This window comes from Gekko japonicus, unplaced genomic scaffold (genome assembly GCF_001447785.1).
Source record: "Gekko japonicus isolate JY-2015 unplaced genomic scaffold, Gekko_japonicus_V1.1 scaffold78, whole genome shotgun sequence".
In the NCBI taxonomy this organism is placed as follows: domain Eukaryota; kingdom Metazoa; phylum Chordata; class Lepidosauria; order Squamata; family Gekkonidae; genus Gekko; species Gekko japonicus.
In genome coordinates, this window is record NW_015165236.1 from 1,294,267 (window position 1) to 1,310,585 (window position 16,319).

Here is a 16,319-nt window from a genome sequence, read left to right on the forward strand (position 1 = left end):
ACATCCTCTGGGTTTTTTTTGTGGACTTGGAGGTCTTTTGGACACTATTATATTCAAAGGAAATATAGAAGAGTCTCTTGTTGGGTATTGTCCACTGTCATCAAATGGTATTTTGTATTTGCAAATAGTGTTTTTGAATTGTGACCACCAATTCTGTTGTCTCTTCAATTTAATGTTATTGCATTGCAATACACTGATGCCTACTGTTTACTCGTGAAAGTTGTGCATCTTTTGATAGTCTACCCTTGCGGTTTATATTTTTGCAGACTATATCCACTTGGGGGTCCCCATTGTTTGGCAGCAGATCCTGCGCGCCACCCCTACCTGCTGGGTCTGGCTCCCTTTTGGATCTCTTCAACTTCTTGGCCTTCTTCCTGCTCTCGTCCGTGGATTCCTCTAAGGAGTCGGAGGGATCCAGCGCTGCCTCTTCCGCCTCGTCGCAGCCGCTCTCTTCTTGAATAGGACTCATGCTCCTCTTTCCCACCGTGCTGGTAGCTGTAAAACTGCACCCACAAAGAGAGGGGGAAGAAAAACTAAACCAAACAAGCAAACACCTCCAGCGGAAGTTTAGAAAACTAGTAAAGGGCCAAAAGTTAAAAACATCCATGGGTACGGGCAAAAGTACACGTGCCGGTTTCAAAAACATATAAAAACCTTGTAGGGGCCCAAATAAAGCCTCATAAAATAATCAAAGTGAGAAAGGCGCAAAAGGAACCACATATGACCTGATGCGTTTCGGCCCACAAGAGCCTTCCTCAGAGGTCAGAACATGCGACAACCCCCCCCCCCTTTACACTCGTAAGGCAGTAAACAATTGATATAGGACCGAAAATGGAATGGTGTGTGGAGAAATAAAAAATATTTGGTTAACATTAAATTGCCCAATTGTAAAACTGAACAAAACGGGGAAAAAATGTATAGATGTTGCTATAACTAAATTCGAAGTCCCATTTGAAACGGAATCTCTAGGATTAAACGACTGGCCCACTACCAAAGGCCGAATACCTAATCTTGGTCTAACAGAAATACTTTGCACGGCACCTCGTGCAGTTATTGCCAGGTTTTGGAAAGATGACAGAAGATCTACCATATCTGATAGGTTTCTAAAAGTTCAGGAATTCTGTATAACAAGAGGGGGACCCGCGATACTCGCGGGGGGGGGACACCTCGGCCCCGATTCCTCCTCCCTTCCCTCGGGTGCGCGTATTCGAGGAGGGGGTCTCCCGCCCGGCTCACCTGTCAGAAGAGCAGCCCCCGGCGCTGGGCGGAGCGGGCGCAGTAGCCTCGCTGGGGAAGGCCGGCCAGGGCCCGGGCGAGGCGCAGGAGCGCCAGGAAGCGCAGCGCAGCGGAGGCGGCTCCTGCGGGGAATCTCCGGGGCAGCCACATGGAGGGAGGCGTGGCAGCCTTCGAGGAGCGGCGGGTGGACAGCGAAGCGGCGCCCTCGGGAAGCGCCTCGGCCAGGAAGGGGCGGCGGGACTCGGTCCTGGGGGAGGAGCCGGGCGGGGAGGCCGGGCCTGCCTCAAGGGCGCCCTGCAGAAGCGCCGGGGAATGCATATTCCAGGGCGAGGGAAGGAATTGCGCGCTCTGCAAGGGGGAAGGGGTGTGTGCAATCCTAGTTTAGCATACTTTGACCGGGGGAGCGCCCGCCCGCCGGCTCCGAGGCCGATCTTCCCCCCGCCCGCCCGCCCACCCTGCCTGTTTGCCTGCCTGCCCTCGCCTCGCTGCCTCCCCCCCCACTCGCTTCTCTCCGGGACCTCCTCCTCCTGCCGCGCCGCCAACGCCTCCTGCGCTGAGCGCCCGGCCCAGCCTGACGCCGCCGACGCGCCGATCACCTATTCTCTGCCACGGGGCCGGGAAACAGGCGAGGGGCGGTTGCGGGGGTGTCTTTTGGAGAGGCTGTTCCCCCCCCGTCCAGCTCCGAACCAGGCCCGGGAGGCTGCAGCCACCCGGGCCTCGCTGTTCTCCCGCCCGCCTGGCTGGCCGGCTGGCTCCGAGTGGGCCGGGGCGGCTGCAGAGCGTTTCCTGCGCATGCGCAGGAAACGCTCTGTCGGTTTTGGGGGATTTAAATATCCCCCCGATATTTTTGGTGGGGGTTCAGATTTTTGTGCACACGTGGGGACTGCCCCACGTGTGCTTAAACCTCCCCCTGCCCCCCAAGTGCCCCCTCTGTGCTGATTTAGATATCCGCACAGAGGGGGCTACTTCGGTATTAGTATAAGGATGGACAAATTAGCAGACTCCATGTTACCAGTTGTATCTGAGACTTCTAATTCGAACTCTGTTAACATTTGGTTTCCAGTCCTCGAATATCTTGCCTCTCAAAAGGAATTTGAGCCTATTCTTGAAGCTATTAATGTTGTGTATTCGTTTGATTGACCTCCGTTCTAAATCAGCGTGTTACATCCTTCTTCCCTCGATGTAGTTTACTCTTGATTATACTACTGTTACAATCACTTATTTACAGCCGATTGTTGATATTACCTTTGTTAAACCCGAATTTATCAATTTCAATAAAGTTTTTTTGGGGAAAAACCCCGGAAAAAACACCGGGAGATAACCGACTGATTTATTATCGTGCAAAGTCCCTACGCGTTTCGCCCTGCAGGCTTCGTCCAGGGGAGATTCAGCGCATTCAGCTAGCGTGGAACTGTCATCCACAGCAACTGTAAAACTGGGCTGGGGGGGTGAAGGGAAGAGTCAGGGACTGGACACGCCAGGGTCACACCGGGGGCGCTCAAGCAGTGTTCCCCCTAAGATGAGTCAGTGTGAGCTAGCTCACAGTTCTTTAGCCTCCAGCCCACACATTTTCGTCTTAGCTCAGGAAGGATGGGGCTCCAGAGCAGACTAATTCATGCAGTAGAGCCAAATCGCTCACTCACAACTTTAATGCCAGCAGCTCGCAAAGTAGAACTTTTGCTCGCAAGACTCCACAGCTGAGAGGGAGCATTTGCACCCGTGATCCTGCTCCAGCCTTGCACGGCCTTCAAGGTGCAACCAGACTCAAGTCTTGCTCTTCTCCTGAAGAGCAACGGGGCGGCTACCCACCAGTGTTCCCTCTAAGCTGAGTTAGCGTGAGCTAGCTCACAGTTTTTTAGCCTCCGGCTCACACATTTTTGTCTCTGCACAGGAAGGATGGCTCCAGAGCAAACTAATTTATGCAGTAGCCAAACCGCTCGCTCACCACTTTAGTGCCAGTGGCTCACAAAGTAGAATCTTCGCTCACAAGACTCCACAGCTTAGAGGGAGCATTGCTACCCACCCGAAATGTTTCCTTTGCGCGCTGTACACTGCTTTGGTCGTTGGCCGAAAACCACAAATATATAAACGCGATCAAAGAGTACTGACAAATCCATCCACCGGCAGTTGGACAGTCGTGGCTACTGGTAAAAGCCCTGCAAGACTAATGCCGCGGGCACACGGGTCCTGGATTTTGCCTTTCTGAGCTGGGAAGACTGCTCTGAGCTATGCAGAGGCTGAAAGTGGAACTCACAGAAGGCCTCTGAAATTCCTAAGGCAGGGGTGTCAAACATGCAGCCCGGGGGCCAGATCTGGCCCCCAGAGGGCTTCCATCAGGCCTGCAGTAGAACTGGCCATCTCCTGCTTCCAGTTCTGCTGCTGCCGCTGCATCATCGCTTGCTTTGCCAGCCTCTCTTAATCACTCAGCCATTTCATGTTTTAACCTGGGTCCGGGACTCAGAACTCTGAGCGTGAGATTTCTGTGGTGAATGTCAAGAAATCAAAAGTAGGTTTGCAGCTGACAGAGCTAATGTTTTAAGCATGTTTTTATTTTAAGTTTAAAAAAACACCTTTGTGTTTGTGTCCTTTATCAAGTTTGTCTCTCCGCTCCCTGGCATTACATTTTAAGACACACGTGGCCCGGCCCAACGAGGTCTCCTTTATGTCACATCTGTCCCTCGTAACAAATGAGTTTGACACCCCTGTCCTAAGGAGTCTAGATCCGGGTTGGGGCAGCCGTGTTCATCTGAAGCAACAGAACAGAGCTGGGGAAGTCCGGTGGCACCTTTAAGACCAACAAAGTTCCATTCTGGGTATCAGCTCTCGCGTGCACTTTGAAGTGTGCCGGTGCACAAAAACTTATAACCAGAATTAAACTTGGTGGGTCCTAAAGGCGTTACTGGACTCAGACTCCGCTCCTGAGGAATCCGTTGCTCCCCGTGCCCTCCGCTTTCAGCACGTGGGCTTCTCACCTGGCGAAACTGCAGTAACGGTTCTGGAGCAGGTGCGGCACGTCCTGCGGCTTCAGGCGCTTGGCCTCCGCCTCCTTCCAGCCGTCCTCGGTCCACTTCCTCTTCCCTTGCCTCTTCTCCTCGTGCTTCTTCTCAATGTACTCGGCGTAGGTCTGGATCCGGTAGCTTTCTGCGTATCTGCTGGTGTTAACGGCTGGGGGAAGAAAAGGGGTCACACAGAAGCCTACCCACTGTTGGAACCGGGGTGGTCTTTCGGATCTGCGTCAGATTCCCCCCCGGCCACTGTTCCCGGAGAATAGGTGGGTGAGGAGAAGAGCGGGGGATTTTTCAGTGGTGGCCCCCCTGGCTGTGGAACGCCCTCCCCAGGCAGACAGACAAAATGCGTAGAGCAAGTGCCCCCCCCCCCAGGACTACCACAGACTGAATTGCAAAATGTTATCCACAAGCCTCCAATAAATGTTGGAAATGTAAATCTAATGTGGGGACCTTTTATCACATGTGGTGGAGTTGTGGTAAAATACATAACTATTGGAAAATGGTACAAAGTATTATTTTTGAAATATTAAATATAGATGTCCCATTAGTACCCGAAACTTACTTATTGAATGTAACTCCAAAGGGGTGTGCTAAACAAGATGTATATCTGCTGGTATATATTGTAACTGCTGCAAGAATTTTAGTGGCCAAAAACTGGAAATTAGATAAAGTTCCCTCGAAAGAAGACCTAATAACTAAATTTCTTGAGTTAGAACAAATGGGCAACTTGAGTTTAATTTTACAAAATAATGACCAAAAGATACAAAATATAAGATGGACAAGGGTATATAACTGGATAAAGCATGTAAAGTAAAATGGAATATGTATACAATAGTAATTGGATATGCAACTAGGTATAAGAACTCTAATAATGTGTGTAAACTGAAATATGTAATGTTTGTAATAAAACTGAAAATGCAAAAAATAAGTTTTTTTTTAAAAAAGGCTGATTTAGATGTCTGAATTTTTTTTGTATTTTGTATTTTGTGTGTGTGCGTGCCTGTCTACTTGAGGGACCACCTTTCCCCGCATGCCCCCAGAGAGCACGGAGATCGGGGTCTCAAAACTGCTTGATTCTCCCTGGACTGAAAGACGCCAGACTGGCCTCTACCAGGGCCGGGGCCTTCTCAGTGGCGGCTCCACACTGGTGGAATGAGCTCCCGGAAGACATCAGGGCCCTGCAGGACCTCTTACAGTTCTGCAGGGCCTGCAAGACGGAGCTCTTCCACCAGGCCTTCGATTAGGAGCCGCTACCAACAACACTGAACTGGGACAAGGCCCTTCATGACAACAGTAACTGCCTGTGATGTCAACAGTAACACCTCCTGGCCACACATTCTGTTAGATTTGCTACATCGTGGCCTACAGTTATCGCCAGTAGCACTTTAACTGTGTTTATTTGTTACTTGCAATGCATTTGAATTTTATGATGTGTTTTGTATGCACTGAATTTGTGTTTTATTGTACTTTAACTTTTAATGTAAGCCGCCCGCAGGAAGGGTGGGATACAAATTGAATTAAACAAATAAATAAATAAGAGTGTGTGTGAGAGAGAGAGAGAGAGGGAGAGTTTGTGCATGTGTGTGCACCTGGAAGTCATGGCAACCTCTGGTAAGACTGACCCCTACTGGGGGCCTGGAGGATACTCAGAGAGGTGGCTGAATCAAGCCTGCCCCCTGCCTCCCGCCTCTGGTATTGCAAGGGTGTCTCCCATCCAAGGACTTGCCAGAGTCGGCCCTGCTGAGCTTCCGAGATCTGAGATCAGACGAGATCGGGCTTGCCTGGGGTCAGGGCTAGATGTCTGCTGTTCTAATGGAGTTTTGTTTTGTTTAATGGAGTTTTGTTTTGGGCAGCTAACTGCTAGGGAAAACTCCACGGATGGGACACATTTCCCCACAACTGTCCACACCGCCTGTGCTATAAGCCCACAATGAACCCGCAGGCACAGAAGGGAACGAGGACCCCTGTCACCCCCACACACACCACCCAAGCCGTGGCCCGCCACAGAGAGCTTCCGCAAGACTCACCGATTTGTACTTGCTCAGGTTTTCTAAGCGACACAAATGCTGACGTGTCATCAATCCAGGACACCTGAATGTTACCTGGGGGGAGAGGACCCATGCTAAGCTTGGCCAGTATCAGTATCAGATCTGGCAGAGAACAAGACGGGTGTCAGGACCAGGGTGGCAGCAGGACTCCGTCCCCACTTTGAGATTTAAGGTCTATAGAAATTTTGAAGACGCCAGAGGTGTGTGGGGAGAACACGGGGAGAACAGCGACAACAACAACACATAACACTTTCTTATCAATCCCAAACTTATTTCACTGCTTTAACTGCGTGAAATGCATAATTTTAGTCTATAAAATCCCACTACGGGGCATTGTTTCCCATTTCCCCCTCAGGAAAAACATCCCCTCCTGCCCGTGGCTTCCAAATCCCCAGAATTTCACATCTCCTAATCAGGGTGCCTGAGAAGAACCAGCGGCATCCGATGCTGTAGGGAACCCCGCCACCCAGGACCGCTCCCCGATCCACCCTCCCACCCTTTTCTCCACCGAGGGCTACTCACCAAAAGCACGGAACAGCTGGTACAGGTTGCTCGTCTTCCACTCTTTGGGGAACGTCACGTAAAGGACGTGGTCCCGTTTGGGCTCCACTGAAAGGCAAGGGGAGAGAACAGCCGCTGTGGACTCTGGGAGCGCTTCATAAAAGCCAACAAGGCACAGTGGCTAGAGTGTCCAGCAGAGACCTGGGAAGCCGTCAGCTCAGGCTGCCATAGCCTGGAATGTGGGAGAGCCCCTCTTCCCTCTTTGCTCCTTCCCTTCCTCGTGAAAACCAGGGAGGGCTGTGAGGCCCTCCAAAGGGATCTGTTGAGGATGGGCGAGTGGGCGTCAACGTGGCACATGGGGATCAATGTGGCCAACTGCAAAGTGATGCACATCGGAGCCAAAAATCCCAGCTATAAATACACGATGATGGGGTCCGAACTGGCAGAGACTGACCAAGAGAGAGATCTTGGAGTCGTAGTAGATAACTCACTGGAAATGTCCAAATACTGTGCGACTGCGATAAAAAAGGCCAACGCTATGCTGGGGATTATTAGGAAGGGTACTGAACACAAATCGGCCAATATCATAATGCCCCCGTATAAATCGATGGTGCGACCTCATTTGGAGTACTGTGTGCAATTCTGGTCACTACACCTTAAAAAGGATATTATAGCTTTGGAAAAGGTGCAGAAAAGGGCAACTCGAATGATAAAAGGGTTGGAGAACTTTCCCTATGAGGAAAGGTTGAGGCGCTTAGGGCTCTTTAGCTTGGAGAAACGACTGAGGGGTGACATGATCGAGGTTTACAAGATTATGCATGGGATAGAGCAGGTGGAGAAAGAGGTACTTTTCTCCCTTTCTCACAATACAAGAACTCATGGGCACTCCATGGAATTGCTGAACGGTCGGGTTAGAACGGATAAAAGGAAGTACTTCTTCACCCAAAGAGTGATTAACACATGGAATTCACTGCCACAGGAAGTGGTGGCGGCTACAAGCATGGACGGCTTCAAGAGGGAATTAGATAAGCATATGGAGCAGAGGTCCATCAGTGGCTGTTAGCCACAAGGTATAGATAGGGACTCTGGGGCAAGGAATGCTCTGTATTCTTGGTGCTTGGGGGGGGGGGCAACAGTGGGAGGGCTTCTAATGTCCTGGCCCCACTGCTGGACCTCCTGATGGCACCTGGTATTTTTGGCCACTGTGTGACAGAGTGTTGGACTAGATGGGCCTTTGGCCTGATCCAACATTGGCGTCTCTTATGTTCTCTTATGTTCTTATGGAGCAGGTAGAGAAAGAGGTCCTTTTCTCATAATACAAGAACTCGTGGGCACTCCATGAAACTGCTGAGCGGTTGGGTTAGAACAGATAAAAGGAAGTACTTCTTCACCCAAAGAGTGATTAACACATGGGATTCACGGCCCCAGGAGGTGGTGGCGGCTACAAGCATCGACGGCTTCAAGAGGGAATTAGATAAGCATATGGAGCAGAGGTCCCACAGTGGCTCTTAGCCACAAGGTCGAGGTACGAACTCTGGGGCAAGGGATGCTCTGTCATCTTGGGTCTTGGGGGGGGGGCAACAGTGGGAGGGCTTCTAGTGTCCTCCTGACCCCACTGCTGGACCTCCTGATGGCCCCTGGTATTTTTGGCCACTGTGTGACACAATGAGTGTTGGACTGGAGGGGCCACTGGCCTGATCCAACATGGGCTTCTCTTACATTCTTATGTGTCTCATCTGCTAGGCTCTGTTATCTGTTGGGTGTCCTTGAGGGCTTGGCTTTGCCGGGTCTGCTTTTCCCGCTGGGAATGTAACAGTTCTGAGTTGCCCGCCTTCCCAGGCACCTGCTTATTGGGTTTACTGTATCAGGGGGTCGGGTTCGAAAGGGGTATAATTGTACAGGCAGGTCTCCCCCTCCCTTTCCTGACACAAGAGTTCATGGTGTCTCAAGTGCTAATGCTCAATAAACTGAAACGTCTGAAGGAACGCTGCGGAGTGTTTTGACTGGGAAGCCTGACAGAAGCCCAGGTTCGAATCTGCCCAGCTTGCTGGGTGTCCTCGGGCTAGTTCCTCTCTCTCTCTCTCTCTCTCTCTCTCTCTCTCAAGACTCAACCTTACAGGGCTGTCGTCAGCATAAAATGTAGAAGATGGGAACGATACACATTGCATCGGGTCCCCCTTGGGGAGACAAGAAGAGGAAGAAGAAGAAGAGATGGGATTGATACCCCATAGCCCTTCACTACCCAATGGTGTCTCAGAATGTCATGCCTGCCCTTGACTCAGCACCAGCTCCAGCTCCTGACAGCCTAAGAGGGGAGGATTCTGTGCCTTTAAGAGCTGAAGAAGCATCAGGATCTGCACCTGCTGTAAGTACGGAAGAGGATACCCAGCAATCTGAGCCAACCACAGGACGGTTTGCACCTGGGATTGAGCAGGCCATAAGCAGCTCACCACCTGCATCTCCCCCACCTGTAAGCCGGCTTAGAGATAGGAGATGTCAGGATCTGGCTAGCCGACGAAAAGAAGCATGTTCAAGAGGGCGGAGATCCTTGAGCCCTGAGTTTTAACAGCAGCCAGGACCTCACACAAAGGTACTAATGGGTTAATGAGCCAGAGCTCTATTTAGTAGGGCCTCAGGCCATGAGCACTTTGTGCTGGCAACCTTGTTCGTAGAACCAAAAGCTCTGCACCTCAATTCCTGTTTGACTCTGTGGCTTTTTGGACTCAGCTTGTGTTTGTGGACTTCTGCTCTGGCTCCTGACCCCCAGCTTTGAATCTGACGACGCTCTCGGCTTTGCTCTCTGGACTCTGACCTCTGGTAACGTTTGACTACGGCTGTGTCTGGTGTTTTGGGACTTGTTTAATGCTTTGCTGACTGCTCTCCTGGTTGACTCTCGGAGGTGTCTTGTGACCCACCCTCCCAGCCTGACTCCCTGGCTCTACCGTGACACAGAGCGGCTTACAAACTCCTTTCCCTTCCCCTCCCCACAACAGACACCCTGTGAGGTGGGTGGGGCTGAGAGAACTCTTGACATAAACTGCTCTTTTTCAAGAACAGCTCTTATCAGAACTACGGCTTGCCCTAGGTCATCCAGCCAGGTGCAAGTGGAGGAGTGGGGAATCAAACCCAGTTCTCCCAGATTAGAGTCCGCACACTTAACCAAACTGGCTCTCAAGTAGCATATCACAGAAGGAAATAAAAGAAGGTCTACAGGCCAGAGGTGCTGAACTCGTTTGTTACGAGGGCCAGATATGACGTTAACCTCACTTTGTCTGGCCGGGCCCTGTCTGCCATACAGTGTAATACCAGGTGCCAGGGATATAGAGCCAGTTTGGTGTAGCGGTTAGGAGCGCGGACTCTAATCTGGGAGAACCGGGTTTGATTCCCCACTCCTCCACAGGCAGCTGCTGGTGGGACCTTGGGTCAGTCACAAGTTCTCTCAGAGCTGTTCTCTCAGGAGCAGTCCTCGAGAGAGCTCTTTCGGCCCCACCAACCTCACAGGGTGTCTGTTGTGGGGAGGGGGAGGGAAAGGAGATTGTAAGATGCTCTGAGACTCTGAGACTGAGAAGTGAAGGGCGGGGTATAAATCCAATCTGTTCTTCTTCTTATAAAAGACACAGGCCGACCTAATTACCGAGATTATGCTTTACTCAAAATGCAAACGTGCTTTACAGTATTTCCTGAAAGTATCTCCCTGATGCCCGCCCTCCCGCTTCGACCGCCCAGGACTCATTAGCCCCGGGACAGGACGCAGGGACATAACGCACAGCCTCTGTCAATTGGCAATAAAGGTAAAGACCAGCTGCTTGCGGGTCAGATAAGAGCCCTGGAAGTGCTGGTTCCTGCCCGCGGGCCACATGTTTGACACCCTTTACACATTCTGTTGCTAAAAGCCAAGCGAGAGAGGACAGACGTGCATGTCTTGAGGAGGTTCCCAAAGACCGGCTGTGCAAAGACCTGATCAGGGCTGTACGCTTCAGACAAGCCAGGTTCCCCGGGCGAAATCCCCGCCCAGCCCAAAAGCGGGTTTAAAGCCAAAGGGAATACTTACAGTCTGGTCCTTCCAGATTGAGGTACGGGATGTCGATCACCCTCATGAGAAACAGCCTGAAACGAGAGGGGGGAGGAAGAGGAAGAGGAAGAAGAAGGAAGAGGGGGAGGAGATTGGATTTATACCTTCTGCCCTTCACCCAGAGTCTCGGAGCGGCTCACAAACTCCTTTCCCTCCCCCTCCCCACAACAGACACCCTGTGAGGGAGGTGGGGCTGAGAGAGCTCTTGACAGAAACTGCTCCTTTTCAAGGACCGCTCTTGTCAGAACTACGGCTTGCCCAAGGTCATCCAGCCAGGTGCAAGTGGAGGAGTGGGGAATCAAACCCGGTTCTCCCAGATTAGAGCCCACGCACTTAACCATGACACTTCTTTGGGCCGAACAGCTCCCTTTAAACACTCCGAAAAGCTACTCCTGAGGGGTCCCAGTGACCCCGGCCAGTTCCCAGAGGCTGAGCCCCTCTCCTCCACGATACTGCGGCCCCAGTTCTTGCGAAGAACAGGCAAGGCTTCCCTCTCCTCAGGCATAGCCTACCAAGTCCCTTGGCAAAAGAGCCCCGGGCACAAAGCAAGGCCAGCTCAGAGACGGGCAGCCCCAAGGCTGGGGGGATGGCCACCGGGGTCTGCAACATTCGAACTCGATTCTGCAGCAATCCAGAGAGCCAGTTTGGTGTTGTGGTTGCGGACTCTAATCTGGGAGAACCGGGTTTGATTCCCCCCTCCTCCACTTGCAGCTGCTGGGGTGAACTTGGGCAAGCCATGGTTCTGACAAGAGCTGTCCTTGAGAAAGAGCAGTTTCTGTCAGAGCTCTCTCAGCTCCACCTACCTCACAGGGTGCCTGTTGTGGGGAGGGGAAGAGAAAGGGGTTGTAAGGTGCTCTGAGACTCTGAGGGAAGGCTGTGGTGTAAATCCAATCTCCTCTCCTCCTCGCAATGCTAATTGAGCATGGGATTGCGCACGAACCCTGGCACTGGCCGGGAGGGGGTTAGGGTTCTAAAAAAGATACCTGTTTAATTAATTCATTGACGCCCTGCCTCTCTCCCCAACAGGGACACCAAAGCAGCCGCCAGCCTTTTCCTCACTTCCATTTCAGCCTCACAACAGTCCTGTGAGGGAGGTGAGGCGACGATGAGAGAGGAGAAGGAGACTGGATTTCTATCCCGCCCTTCACTACCCAAAGGAGTCTCAGTGGGCCTTACAGTCTCTTTTCCCTTCCCCTCCCCACAAGAGACACCCTGTGAGGGAGGTGGGGTTGAGAGAGCTCTGACAGAAACTGCTCTTTTTCAAGGACAGCTCTTGTCAGAACTATCAAAAACAAGACTGGCTTTGGTGTAATTACAATAGGAAAACTAGGGCACACCAAAGAAGATTACTCTTCTATATCTTTAACACAGTTGCATTATTATAACAAATTTCCTGTATTAACTAGCACTAATTCATTATATATGAAGTAGATTTCATGAACATAAGCAAAGCCGGTAAATGATAATATGAAGTACAATACAAAACAATATTGTTTTGTACTGTACTCATATTATCATTTACTGGCTTTGCTTATGTTCATGAAATCTACTTCATATATAATGAATGAGAACTTGTCAGAACTATGGCTTGCCCAAGCTCACCCAGCAGGTGCACGTGAAGGAGTGGGGATTCGAACCTAACCCTAACCCTCAGTGTAGATCCTTGTGCTTGGCACGATCAGATTTCCAGTGGCCAATCAGAGGCCTCGCTGGGCAAGAGCCCCGGCCACTTCCTAAAAAAGCCCCCCACGTGGCTGGCACCAGGAAGGGAGTCGGCAGGCACCAAGGCATGTTGGGCACGCCTGGCCAGTGTTCCCTCTCAGCCGAGTCAGTGTGAGCTCGCTCACAGTTTTTCAGCCTCTGGCTCACCCATTTTTGTCTCGGCTCTGGAAGGAGACAGATTTATGCAGCGGCCCAATTGCTCGCTCACAGCTTTGATGGCAGCAGCTCACAAAGTAGAATCTTTGCTCACAAGACTCCACAGCTTAGAGGGAGCACGGCTCCTGACCTAAGCAATGGACCAGGTTTGATCTAAAATACAGTCCTAGAGGAGAATGGGCTAAAACACCAACAGAAACATATGGAGATTCCAAGATCTCTCTTGTGGCAGCAGATCACAAAATCTCCTTTAAAAAAATACATATATAATACAAGAACTGATTCCAGTCTGGTTATATATATTATTATCAGAGGTCATTTCGGGGGGGATCGCAGTTCCCCCAGGTGAGGTACGGGGGGCGGGGCACATGACGAAGCCCCACCCCCCGCTTATGGCCGCCCCGCTTCCGGCCCTCATTCAGCCAGGAGGAGGCAGGAGAAGAGGGAGGGTAAGTTGCTTCCTCCCTGCCTCTCCCCACCCCTGCCTGCCTGGGGCCAGGGAGGGCCTTCGCGGGGCTTCCTTGCACTCCCGCCGGCCTTGCAGGTCCACGGTCGGGACCGTTGGTGGCGGGGGGTGTGGCCTTATGACACACTTCCGGTGATGTCAGGGTGTGTGGCCTTATGACACACATCCGGTGATGTCAGGGGGTGTGGTATACGCTAATGAGTTATGCTAATGAGTTCCCCTAGCTCTTTTTCTACAAAACGACCCCTGATTATTATATATAATAATATAATAATTCCAGTCTGGTTCTATATATATATATAACCAATCAGTTCTTGTATTATATTTCAGCGTTTCGCAGTTTTAAAAATGGGGTGGGAAGGAAAGACGTCCAGTTACTTCCTTTCGTTACCCTTAGAAGCTCACTGATTCACAACTCTTGAGCAGCAGAAGACACCATATCTCTTATTTTTTAGACGCAAGGGACTGAGACAAATTCTGCAATCGCTAGGGTGATCTTGGGATCCTTATCTCTAGAGCAAAAGAGCCAGGGTTTCCGGAGCGTAGGGGGACAACTGGTTGAATAGAGGCTTAATATGGTAATCCCTCATAATCTCCATAAAAATCTACATTCCAGCAGGGTCATGAAAACGTGTATCAATCCGGTTACGGCCACAAGGGCACATTCGGTCAGTGCAGGGCCTGTTCAAAAATCTCCCTTGCAGAACCATTGTAGGTGTAATGTTCAGTCTTGCAGACAAAAAAAGGTCTGCAATAGCGTGGGATGGTAAGATAGTACACATGGGGGGGGGGGCGGGAAAGATTTTGGGTAAGAGGGAACAAGAGACCAAAACACAGGGGTGAGTATCAACACTCTAAGCTGTGGAGCAAAAATTCTACTTTGTGAGCTCCTGGCATTAAAATGGTGAGCAAGAGATTTGGCTGCTGCATAAATCAGTTTGCTCTGGAGCCACATCCTTCCTGAGCGGAGGCAAAAACCATGTGAGCCGGAGGCTAAAAAACTGTGTGAACTAGCTCACACTCACTCAGCTTGGAGGGAATCCCGGTGAGCATACTCTGCGGGCTCTCGGAATCAAACAGTTACTTACTTGTTGAAAAAGGGTTCGATGAGCTTCGATCTGGCAGGCACGGGATTCTTGGGAGGGCTGAGGAAGGAACCTGCGGAACGAGAAAGATTCGACAGGGCCCACGGCTCAGAGGGAGAGCCTCTGCTTGGCAGGAGGGAGGTCCTGAGTTCCGTCCCCGGCGGCATCTCCACTTAAGAGGAGCAGCCGGGAAGCGATGGGGAAGGCCTCCGCCTGGGACCCTGGAGAGCCGCCGCCAGTCTGAGGAGACCGGGCTGACCGTGGTGGGCCGAGGGAGGGGGGTCCTGATGCAGGGTCAGGCCGCTTCGTGCGCGTTCGAGTACCTAGGAAGTTGGCCATGGAGATGAAGCACAGGCCGGTGATGTAGGCGTCGTAACCCGCTTCGTGGAGCTGCTCGGAGGCCGTGTCGTAGCGGGGGAACCCTTCCGCGCTCTCTGAGGAGGGAGACAGGAGGCACACTTGGGGTTATCATGGCAGGGAGAGAGGAACGTTTTACCCGCACGGGGCTGTGAAAGGGGACCTGGAGGAGCAAAACAGCGTTACCGGTGAAACACAAAAGCCAGAGGCTGAGCCCACATTAGTAAAAGGTAAAGGTGAAGGTTTCCCTTGCTCGAAAGCCAGTCAAATCCGACTCTAAGGATGCGGTGCTCATCTCCGTTTCCAAGCCGAAGAGCCAGCGCTGTCCGAAGACGTTTCCGTGGTCATGTGGCTGGCATGACTAAACACCAAGGAGCACGGAACGCTGTTACCTTCCCACCGAAGTGGTACCTATTCATCTACTTGCAATTTCTCGCTTTCGAACTGCTAGATGGCAGCAGCTGGGGTCGGAGACGGGAGCTCACTCCGTCACGCGGCACTTGGGTCTTGAACTACCGAACTACCAACCTTCCAGTCTGCAGCTCAGCGTCTTAACCTCTGAGCCACCGTGGCCCACATTACTCCCCAACAAAAGCATGCTGGCTTTCATGTTAAGGAAGCCTCAACAGGCAGGTTATCTTGGCAGCAGATGAAAAACATGAAAAGCTTGTGTGCTTCCCTGCCTATAGGTCGTCATGCAAGGCCCTTTGTGCTGGTCTGTACCCCTGCCTAGGAATCAAAATCACGGACACCAGCGGCAGCCCCATGACTGTGGAACGACTCCCCCACCCCAGGAAGGTGTGCCTGGCCCCTTCCACCTTGATCTTTAGAAGGCAGTTGGAGACAGTTTTATTTAGGGCCGCCCTTGATTAATTTACTCGCGGCCCTGAATTGTGATTTAAAATTTTGTTTTTTATGGTTTTTTTCTTTTATGTATGCTACCTACGTCAGCCGCTCTGAGCTCCCTAAGGAAGGAAGGCGGCTTATAAATGTTTTAAACAAATAAAGGAGGAGGAGGAGGAGATTGGATTTCTCCCCCGCCCTTCACTACCCAAGGGAGTCTCAGAGCGGCTTACAAACTCCTTTCCCTTCCCCTCCCCACAACAGACACCTGGTGAGGTAAGGTGGGGCTGAGAGAGCTCTTGACAGGAACTGCCCTTAAGAGAATAGCTCTGAGGGAACGTGTGACTGATCCAAGGTCAGTCCAGCAGCTGCAAGTGGAGGAGGAGTGGGGAATCAAACCCGGTTCTCCCAGATTAGAGTTCACGGCTCTTAACCACTACACCAAACTGGCATAGTGGGAGGGCTTCTAGTGTCCTGGCCCCACTGCTGGACCTCCTCATGGCACCTGGTATTCTTGGCCACTGTGTGACACAGAGTGTTGGACTGGAGGGGCCATTGGCTTCTCTTATGTTCTTATAGAAGCCACTAAATAAACTCCCAATTTTCGTAGAAATTTTCAGAGTAGGAGTTTGTCGCCTCCCAACACGCACCATCCACCCAAGCCCAGCGGAGTGCGAGACGCAGGGGGAGGAAAAGCCAAACAAAATCTCTCTTCAGTCCGAAAATAATCAGCCACACGATACAAACTGGTGTATTCTTACCGACTTTTGGAGGGCTGAAGGGTTTATCCTTTAGGCGCTTTTCCAACTCTGCGAGGGAGGTGTT

General features: G+C 51.4%; 1 protein-coding gene across 1 annotated transcript in view; it reads right to left on the reverse strand.

The window, feature by feature from the left end:
- Window positions 1–16,319, reverse strand: part of PARN (poly(A)-specific ribonuclease) — a 41,914-nt gene that overhangs the window by 1,564 nt on the left and 24,031 nt on the right. Inside the window, exons 16-23 of the mRNA XM_015409905.1 lie at window positions 16,256–16,319; window positions 14,618–14,728; window positions 14,298–14,367; window positions 10,845–10,900; window positions 6,815–6,901; window positions 6,272–6,346; window positions 4,209–4,401; window positions 325–503 (exon numbers count right to left, since the gene is read on the reverse strand). The exon at window positions 16,256–16,319 is cut by the window's right edge and continues 12 nt beyond it. Coding sequence (XP_015265391.1) covers window positions 325–503; window positions 4,209–4,401; window positions 6,272–6,346; window positions 6,815–6,901; window positions 10,845–10,900; window positions 14,298–14,367; window positions 14,618–14,728; window positions 16,256–16,319 — 835 coding nt within the window. The remainder of the gene's footprint in view (window positions 1–324; window positions 504–4,208; window positions 4,402–6,271; window positions 6,347–6,814; window positions 6,902–10,844; window positions 10,901–14,297; window positions 14,368–14,617; window positions 14,729–16,255) is intronic.